Genomic DNA, 10,722 nt, shown 5'->3' with positions numbered 1-10,722 from the left:
CATTTTTGGTCCACTTGCTAGATGAAATATATAATTATGATTGTTTTTTCTATATAAATATACGTTTGTTAGTAAATTATTTTTACTAGTATATTTGCAAGTGATTTATCTAAGAAATTAAGTTGAAGAAAAGTTTATTAGATCTGTATCCTATAATAATTTGATTGGATCATTGCTGCTTTACTTTTAATTTATAGAAAAGAATAATATAGTTACAATATTTTCGTAGCATCCCTCGTTAGTTAGAGACGGGGTCCCCCAGCTTGTGGGGAGATCAGTTCATCAATTACATTTCTGACTCCAAGGTATGTAATATGCATAATCTCTACAACTTTAATTTTGACTTTACTTGTATACTTATTACAGATTCAATTATAATTAATTTGGTATTAATTGTAGGCCTTAGAAAAATACTCCAAGATAGTTGAAGAAGCAAGTTGAGCGTGCCCTCGTGCAGCCCTTGCACTTCGGGACTCCTAAAATTGAAGCACGAAGTTACATCGCGCTGTATGAAGAAGAAGAGCACAAAAATGAAACCCTAATCAAGTTTGCCAAATTAGACTATAACTTTTTGCTCCAGCAAGTTTCTAGGTAACATAATTTCGAACCAATAGATTTGTGGTGTTGATACTAACTAGAAATAATATTGATTGCTATGTATAGGTGGTGGAGAGAATTAGGGCTTATGTCGAAACTTCCTTATACAAGAGATAGGACGGTGGAGTGTTTCTTTTGGGCTATGGAAATGCACCCTGAGCCACAATATTCTTGTACCCGTGCAACCCTTGCCAAGAGCATTGCGATCACGTCTGTGTTGGACGACACGTACGATGCTTATGGCACGATTGAGGAACTTGAGGTTTTCACCAAGGCAATAGAAAGGTAAAATCGAAGAACATGCTTGTATCGTCATTTCATTTGGAATTACCATTTTTACTAAATTAGGGATAATCATTCTTTCCTCAACTAACTCATGGTGTTCTACATTCAGCCATTTCCCACCTTCACTCTTTATTTATTTATTTTTTTTCTAATATACAATTCTTTGCTAATTTCATTCCATTAATTTCACCTTGTTTATAATTAATTGCTTGCTTAAAAGGTGGGATTATGGAGAAATCTCTAAACTCCCCGAGTACAGGAGACCTATTTATAAAGCTATCTTGGAACTCTACAATCCATACGAGGAAGAATTGGCTAAGGAAGGAAGATCCTACACATCATACTACGCCATAGAGAGAGTATATATGATTCGTGCTATAAGATTTTTTTTTTTTTTTTATTTTATTACTATTACTATTATGAAAATGTGTATTCTTACCAACTTTGATATGATATGGTCCATAGCTAAAGGAATTGGCAAGAGGCTACTTTGAAGAGGCGAAGTGGTTCTTAGAGGGTAATTTGCCACCATTTGAGGAATACCTAAAGCTTGGTCAAATTACGAGCACCTACGATTATCTGGTCCCCTCTTCTTTACTGGGAATGGGATCAGTTCGAAAGGAAGACTTCGAGTGGCTATGCAAGAAGCCTAAAATACTTGTTTCCACACTCATAATCGGTCGCTTACTTGAAGACATAGGTTCTTATGAGGTACACATATTCATGCGGATATAAACTTTTTCAATTAGGGATATGGTTTTTTAAAACTATTTGTGGTGTTTAGTTTGAGACGAAGAGAGGTCAACTTGCAATTGGGACTGAAAGCTACATGAAAGATAATGGTGTGACAAAAGAAGAGGCCATGGCCAAATTTATGGAATTATGTACGAATGCATGGATAGATAACAACGAGGAGATGCTAAGGCCGTCTTGTTATAAATCCAGGATCTTCTTATGCATATCCTAAATTTGAACCGCGTAACATATGTTGCTTACAAAGACAAAGAAGATGGATACGCTCAACCCGAAAAGGTTCTGAAGCCTCATATTGTTGGCATGTTGGTCGATGCATTTGAAGTTTAGTCATTTGCAATAATATATATGTATATTTGGTATGTAATTCTATTTTGTTATTGCTATGTTATCTCTACTTTGTCGTAGAGACACTTCGATGTATGGTTCCTTTCAATCGGTTTGCAATAAAAATTAAATATTCAAGATTTTCCAAAAACCAAAATAACTTCATTTAGTGCATGTCTTCGCCACGTAATGTGTTATATCAATTTAAGACTTGTATGTGCTGTATCAATAATGCCATACACTTGGGCTATCGAAAAATTTAACCATAGATAATTACAAACAATGTTAAATCTCACGGTTTCCTTACTGGTTATCAAATTTATAGGAAAGAGTAAAAATGAGTTAGTGGAATAAGGGGTCCACTACCAAAAATGGTAAAAGTGAAATGGGACAATTTTGGGGGACAGACGAAAATGGAAAAATGGGACAAATTTTCGTGGACGGAGGTAGTAATAATTATCCTCCATATTTCATCTTGGTTGAGTGCTACTATAATTTGTGTGTCAAATTTCCAACAAATCTGGTATCTAGAGCCACTCGATCCTACCTATGACGGCAACGTTGAACATGGTCCAGTCCCAAATTCCCAAATCGAAGAAACACAATTATGGAAATTGGAGTATTCAGATGCGAGTCTTGTTGCAATCACAAGAGTTGTGGGATATTGTTCAACACAGCTACACCGAACCTGCATCCCAAGAAGCCGTAGATGCCCTGACGAACAATCAGAAGAACGCCCTCAGAGACGCAAGGAAACGAGACAAGAAGGCATTGTTCAATATCTATCAAGGTATTGATGAAACCACGTTCGAGAAAGTAAGTGCCGTCACCACGTCAAAACAAGCCTGGGAGATTCTGAAGAATTCTTTCACCAGCCTGGGAGATCCTACGTGGCGAGTTTGAAAGTTTGGCCATGTCTGAAACGGAGAGCATTTCAGACTATTTCACAAGACCGTTAGTTATTGTGAATCAAATAACAAGGCAAGGGGAGATAATTGAAGATGTTCGTGTCATAGAGAAAATTCTTCGTTCCTTGACGTTGAAATTTGAGCACGTCGTTGCTGCTATCGAAGAATCAAAAGATCTCAACACCATGTCCATCGACCAGTTGCAGAGCAGCTTGGAAATCCATGAGCAACGCATGAAGAAAGAGGCCACTACTTCACTTGATTATATGTGTTGGAATAAAAATAATTAAACTTGATTTTTGTAGTAGAATTATCTAGATATGATAAATATCTAGATATTATGAAGAATTATCTAGATATTTGTAGGTATTAAAATATCTAGATATTTTAAGGATAATTCTCTAGAATTAGTATGTATTAAAATATTAAGATACTTTAGTAGAATTCCCTAGAATGTTAGGAAAAATATCTAGATTTTTATGGAGAAAAATCTAGATATAAAATACTAAGAGCACTCCCAATGGTTAGGCGTTAGGGTCGGCGAAAAATCGCCGAAAATTGCCGGATTATTGCCGGGCGTTGGGGAGAATTCGGTGATAATTCGGCGATAAATCGGTAGATTTATCGCCAACTCCCTTATTATCGCCGGATTATAGCCGACCACTGTGGGCGATATTTCGGCGATAATTTTTTTTTTTTTTTTTTATTTCCCCCCTATAAATACACACCTTCTCTTTATTCTCTCCCCATCCCTTTTCTCTCTTCATTCTCTCCTCATCCTCATCCCTTTTCTCTCTTCATTTATTTTCTCTCTCTCCATCTATATTTAATGAACTCTAAATCATCTTCTCATTCTCGGACCGACGAGGAGATATCTCATTCTTCTTCCGAAGAGGAGGTACCTCCCGCTCCCACCGGATGGGATGTCGCGGGTTTCGCCAACAACCCAATCAACAACTATATCTCCCGTTTCATACAAAGCGAGCTTGCTCGAATGCAGCAGTCACCCCAACGGCCAATCCGCAGGCGGCGCCGATACATCCCCCGCGACCACGCTGGTGGGCACGATCGGCTGTTAGCCGATTACTTTGCTGAGGAACCACGTTATCCGGAAGATGTATTTCGTCGCCGATTCAGAATGCGCCGCTCCCTCCTCCTGCGCATTGTTAATGCGTTGTCCGCGCGTTACCCCGAGTTCCAGCTCCAGCGAGACGCCACAGGGAAGCCCGGTCTATCGCCTCTGTAGAAATGCATCGTTGCCATCCGACAATTGGCATATGGAGGGTCCGCCGACATGTTCGATGAGTATATGCAATGCGGCGAGACGACTGGCAACGAGTGCCTGAAGAATTTTTGTCAGGGCGTGCGAGAGATATTTGGGGCGCACTACCTTCGCTCGCCGGACGCTGCCAGTGGAAGAACTGCCCAACCGCGTGGCGAGGCCAGTTCACTACCGGCTACAAAGGTACGCATCCCACCATCATTCTTGAAGCCGTTGCCGACCAACGGCTTTGGATTTGGCATGCTTATTTTGGTATAGCCAGGTCGAACAACGACCTAAATGTTCTCAATTCCTCGCCCCTTTTCAACGAGCGGGTCCACGGGTTAGGCCCCTCCATCGAATTCACGGCCAATGGCAATGTGCATAACATGGGGTACTACCTGGCTGACGGCATCTATCCGCAATGGCCCGTGTTTTTGAAGACGATCAGATGCCCAATCGGAGATAGTAGAAAGTATTTTGCCCGAGCGCAAGAGTCTGCGCGCAAGAATGTGGAGAGGGCGTTTGGGGTGCTCCAATCACGATTTGCACTGGTAAAGGGCCCGACGCACTTTTTCTACCAGGGGGTATTGCCGACATCATGTATGCGTGCATCATCATGCATAACATGATCATCGAGGATGAACACGAAGGCGTCCTCAACGTCACCAACGACACCAGTGTTGCATCATCGAGTCACGGTGTCTCAACCGAGTCCGAGTCCGCCCGCCGGAGTGTACCGTACAACGAACATGGACGGTTCAAGGCGTTCATGGACATACACCAAAAGGAGGCCCATCGAGCACTACAACACGATATGATCGAAGAATTGTGGGCAAATAGAAACCGCGCCCACCGCCCTTGAATTTTTTTACTTTGAATTTTTTTTTCCATTCCTGTACTATTTTTTTTTATTAATTTTCGTCGTTGTAATGTTTACTCGTGTTTAATACAACGAACTTTATTACTATTATTTGTTTTGTCTTATAAATTAAATTAGCTAGCTTTATTATATACAAAAATAAAACAATTAAATTAGTAATGATGTAAAAATGAAATGTTGAGTTAGGGAAAAATAAGGGAGAAATAAGGGAGAAATCATTGGAGCAGTTGGCTAAAAGTTGGCTAAAAACTGAGGATAAATTTTGGTGCTGATGTGGCGCTGATGTGGCAGGAGTTAGGGAGAAATAAGGGAGTTTTTAGGGAGAGCATTGGGAGTGCTCTAAAGAATCTAGTAGAGAATTCTAGAATATGGGATGCATGCCTATAAATATGGCATAGTTGTAACAAGTTGAAGAAGTTGAGAAGTGGAAGAAGTTGAGAAAGTTTGAGAAATAGAGTGTTCTTTCCTTCCCCACATCAAAACATCTCCTAAACCATTTCCTACATATTCCACCCATCCTCCTCTCAAATATTTCCTCCAAACTAAATTATTCCTCCAACATATATCCTATATATTTCCAACAATATGCTTCAAGCGAAGATGTCAATCAATGAAGACAAGAAGTCTGAGCTCGGGACATCGCGTGGTGGATACAACCGAGGTCAAGGCTATCGTGGCCGAGGAGCACGCGGCCAGAATTACCATAACGAGGGAGGACGTCAAAATTCCACCTATCGAGGCAGAGGTCGGAATTCTTATGGACAACGAGGACGAGGAAGAGGACAATATAGAGGCGGTTATTCTCAAACCTACAATCAACAAGGGTTTGATAAAGTAAATGTCTAAGTGCTATACTTGTCACGAATTCGGGCATTACAGCTATGAGTGTCCAACGGCCGGAAATACCAGGGCCAATCAACAAGTCAATTATTTTGAAGGTGGAGATGATGATGAGCAGGTAATTTCAACCTCCCTTTTTACATATAAAGAAATTGAGGGCGATCAGTATAGCACAATGTACTTGGATACTGGAGCAAGAAATCACATGTGCGGAAATAAAGATCAAACATGGATCTGGGAGGATAAGAATATTGGAAGCATACTAGAAATTGTACCTGATCAACATGAAGATGCACGTGAAATTGAAGAACCAGAATCACCTGAATCATCTCAAGGTCTAGGTGGAAAGCCAAGAAGAATGCGCGATCTGAATTATATGTATGAAGCTACTGAAAAAGTTGATGGAGCTGGAGAAAAAAATGTGAATCTTATTCATATAGATGCGGATCTTGCCTATGTAGATGCTGCGCAAGACATCACGAAGAATTGAGTTTAAGGGAGGATGTTGAGTTATTAAACTCAATCGCTTCAATATTAAGAAATGATTTGGTGGAAGTGATGAAGTAGGTGCATCACCACTTTATCTTAGTTGATGAAATTTTGTGATTTCCTCATGGTCAAGAGAAGGCCGCAATCTATCTACGTCACATGGCGGTGGAATTAGTGATCAGTGTTTAATCTCTTCATGAATAAGCAAATCTCCAAGAATGAATATGAGGAGGTGACGTAGCATGTACGTGTATAATAAATAGCCATACATAGTTGACCACTTTATAATCTTTGAAATCTATAAATAGAATAGTTGCAGTTCATTGTAATATCAATCATAAGAGAAAAAGAAATGTAGTGAATGAGATTTAGAGAGAATGAGCCGTAGCTCATAGTAGAGAGAAAGGAAGAGTGAGTGTTTGTAAGAGCCGAAGCTCTTAGATAGGAAGAAAGAAAAGGAATTGTGTGAGTTGGAGTGGAAAGTTAGGAAAAGAGAAGAGAGTTTTGTAGTGCTGAAGCACTTTTGTTGTGTATTTTGTAATTCTTTTGTGAGAAGTCTATTAATAATTATCCTCCACATTTCATCTTTGTTGAGTGCTCCTATAATTTGTGTGTCAAATTTCCAACAAGTTATACATCTGCACAGAACTGAGTTAATACTACAAATGGACATGGGTATAACCGACATTCAGAACTCAGTATATTTCTTCGACAACATATATATATTCTCTCCAAATATGTATAGTAAGCCATCATTGTTACACCTTTTATTGCCGCAAATAACATGCATAACAACACTATATGGATTACATACCATGTGTGTGTATATATATATATATATATATATATATATATATATATATATATATATATATATGGTACAATCGTTTTGACTGCTAAATATTATTCGAAATGACTAAACCTCAAATGCATCGACCAGCAAGGCAGCGATATAAGGTTTCACAAACTTTTCGGGATGAGTATATCCATCTTCCTTGTCTTTGTAAGTAACATATGTTACACGTTCGAAATTGAGGATACGTGTAAGAAGTTCCCTCGATTTATAACAAGACGGCCTTAGCATCTCCTCGTTGCTATCTTTCCATGCATTCAAAGATAATTCCATAAATTTGGCCATCGCCTCTTCTTTTGTCACACCATTTTCTTTCATGTAGCTCTCAATCCCAATAGCAAGTTGACCTCTCTTCATCTCAGTCTAAACACACCACAAATGTTTTAAAATATATTCAATTGAAAAAGTAGATGATTAATCTCTTGATATATGCATACATACCTCATAAGAACCAATGTCATCAACTAAGCGTCCTACAATGAGTGCAGCAACAAGTATCTTAGGCTTCTTACTTAGCCACTCGAAGTCTTCCTTTCGAGCAGATCCTATTCCCAGAAAAGAAGAGGCGACCAGATAATAGAAGCCGCTGGTAATGAGACCAAACTTTAGGTATTCCTCAAATGATGGCAATTTACCCTCTAAGAACCACTTTGCCTCCTCAAGGTAGCACCTCGACAATTCCTTCAGCTATGGATTATATCATATTAAGTTTGGTAAGAATATGCACTCTTGTAGTAGTAATAGTAATAGTAATGAAAATTTCCTTATATGTAACAAGAATCATACTGGTTCTATGGCATAGTATGTTGCGTTGGATCGTCCTTCTTTAGCTAATTCTTCCTCGAATTGAATGTAGAGTTCCAAGAGAACTTTATAGAGAGGTCTCATGTACTCAGGGAGTCGAGCAATTTCTCCACAATCCCACCTTATAAGCAAGAAAATAAGTTGGATGGTTAAGCAAAAGTATTGTACCAATCTAATGAATGAATTCCATCGTATCAAGCGTGTCCTTAGATTTTACCTCTGTATTGCCTCGGTGAAAACCTTGAGTTCATCAATGGTACCATAAGCATCATAGGTGTCATCTAGTAGAGATGTCATAGCAATGGTCTTAGTGAGAAAGATACGAGCACGAGAATATTGCGGCTCATGATACATTCCCAAAGCCCAGTAGAAACACTCCACTATTCGATCTCTTGCATAAGAAAGTTTGGAGATAAGCCCTAATTCTCTCCACCACCTATATATAGAAATCAAGATTATATCTAATTAGTATTAACACTGCACATCTATTGGTTGAAAATTGCATGTGTTACCTTGAGACTTGCTGGAGCTCCTCTCTGTGCAGAATCTGCAATAGGTTAAAGTCTAATTTGGCAAACTTGATTAGGGTTTCGTTTCTGTGCTCTTGTTCTTCATACATGGTGATGTAACTGTGTGCTTCAAGTCTAGGAATCCCCAAGTGCAAGGGCTGCACTAGGGCACGCTCAACTTGCTTCTTCAGTGGCGATCTGAGGTTTGGCACCATTGATTTTAGAGTGGCCGTAGTAAAAGCAAGAGCGTCGTCAAGTATGGTGTCTCCATGTGTTCGAAGATATGAAGCTTCGTACAAACTCAGCATACCCTTCGTGTCGTTCTTAATGCTCTCTTTGAATTTCCCATTCACATCAGTCCATTTATGGAAAATTTCTGATTCCAAAATTTGCGTATTAGTCATAGATTTAGTAATTATTTTTATTAAAATTAAACACATAAATACACATTATTATACCAGTAGATATAGGGTGGCCGTGCTGCCTTAATAATCGAAAATGGAGAGCAACGGTGTACAAATCATAGGCTTCATCATCGTCGTAATTCGTTTTAAGATTGAAAAATTGTTGTAGTTTCTCTTCGATCTCGCTTTCAAAGTGATATGAAATGCCAAGCCGCTCGAGTGTGTCGATCAGATTCATGGTGTCTATCATTTTGGTTTCAGGAGCCGTTAGCAAATTTCGAACATCACTTTTCATCACTTCAATTCTCTTGGAGTATTTTTCTACGACCTACAATTGTCAAATAATTACAAATGAGGATCACATTATCTACTTAAAAGAAAATTGGAAAGAGAAATGCATGAAACTTATTATATATCACTTGTTACAATCCAATAAGAAGATAATTCATTTCAAATTATTTACTACTAGCATATCATAAGATAGAGCCGATTTGGTCAATAAATCTCACATTAATTAGTATGGAGTACAATTGATGTGAAACATTTGGGTCCACAACAATTGACCTTGTTACTAGCTAACATCTTGGTCATGACTGGTTTAGAGTCAAGGTTGACAATTTATAACCCAAAATCCCATAACTCATCGAAACGAGCTTGATAAGTATAGAGATGGCCCGAACCCAAAACGGACTAGCCCAATTGGCATTCCCTATTCGTTCCACCTTGGTAGGCAAAGTGAAAATAAATAAGTGTAGACAGATCTATATATATACCTTGGAGTCAGATACATGATTGATGAACTGATCACCCCATAAGCTAGGTGCGAACTTGGACTCAGGGCGATGGTAGAAACTGTTGGAGTTTAGAGCCGCCATTTACAAATCTAGAACAACAAAATAAGTATTTAGAGAAGAGTTGTAGTAGTTGAAGTGTTCAATAAGAATCCATGTATATATAGGCATAGGATCAAACTAAACGACAATTTGGACTATTAATTGATCACTAAACATAAATTATGGCGGCCGTCGTGTAGTTGTCTTGTGTGGTTATTGCGTTAAGCCAAAATTAATGTTTGAACAGATATAGGGCTTACTATGTGGTAGTCAAGAATTAATAATTCAATAATTTATAAAAAAATAAATAAATAGTTATGATGTTACATCGAATAATTTATAACCCAAATTAAAATGGCAACCTATCACCATTTCTATATAGTCATCAGATCTATTAAATGGATGGATGAGATTGTTTTATAGGATTAGGGTATGGATTGCTTGTTTACGAAGAAAATATTGCTAAGGATAATTTTGTCATTCTGCCTAAATTGACATCTTTGACAATGGTAAGCAAATGTTGACACATTGCGAAGCAAAACAACTAATGTAACCAAGTACTCCCTCCCCATTCCATAGTAACATGGGCGTTTTTCCATTTCCGTCCGTTCCATAGTAATAGAGTCATTTCTCTTTTTAGTAAAAGTCAATACATTTTTCCACACATACTTTACTCTCTGTTACTTTTTTCTTTCTTCATCTCTCTACCTTTTTCATTTTCCACTTTATTTTCTTTTTACTTAACTCACCTAACACAATTTTTCTTAATCTCCGTGCGGAAAAATTTTGGCTTCATTACTATGGAATGAAGGGAGTACTAAATTACAATAGGAATTCAATGTTGAGTATTAAACCACATCAAGCACAAATAGACATGTATTGATAATTTGTCAATAGTACACTTGTTACTTACAAATAATAAATTATAAATTGACATGCAATATGAGATTTATGATTATTTTTAGAACACTAATGA

The 10,722-nt window shown here is 38.2% G+C and overlaps 1 protein-coding gene and 1 pseudogene across 1 annotated transcript; one reads left to right on the top strand and one right to left on the bottom strand.

Moving 5' to 3' along the window:
- LOC148931460 (germacrene A synthase-like) overlaps positions 1 to 1,965 on the top strand; it is a 2,020-nt pseudogene extending 55 nt beyond the window's left edge.
- A 5,280-nt stretch (positions 1,966 to 7,245) lies between these two features.
- On the bottom strand, positions 7,246 to 9,829 carry LOC125201253 (germacrene A synthase-like). Its single transcript, XM_048099291.2, has 7 exons — positions 9,687 to 9,829; positions 8,968 to 9,241; positions 8,513 to 8,885; positions 8,218 to 8,436; positions 7,983 to 8,121; positions 7,638 to 7,883; positions 7,246 to 7,559 (listed from the first exon to the last, which is right to left on the bottom strand). The coding sequence occupies exons 1-7, from the start codon at positions 9,786 to 9,788 to the stop codon at positions 7,260 to 7,262; spliced, it is 1,653 nt and encodes a 550-aa protein (XP_047955248.2). The 5' UTR covers positions 9,789 to 9,829; the 3' UTR covers positions 7,246 to 7,259.
- Between the last annotated feature and the right edge of the window lie 893 nt (positions 9,830 to 10,722).

This window comes from Salvia hispanica, chromosome 2 (assembly GCF_029641045.1).
Source record: "Salvia hispanica isolate PSC_SH4W2 chromosome 2, Shi_PSC_v1, whole genome shotgun sequence".
Taxonomy (NCBI): Eukaryota; Viridiplantae; Streptophyta; class Magnoliopsida; order Lamiales; family Lamiaceae; genus Salvia; species Salvia hispanica.
This window is presented reverse-complemented; position numbering and strand designations above follow the sequence as displayed.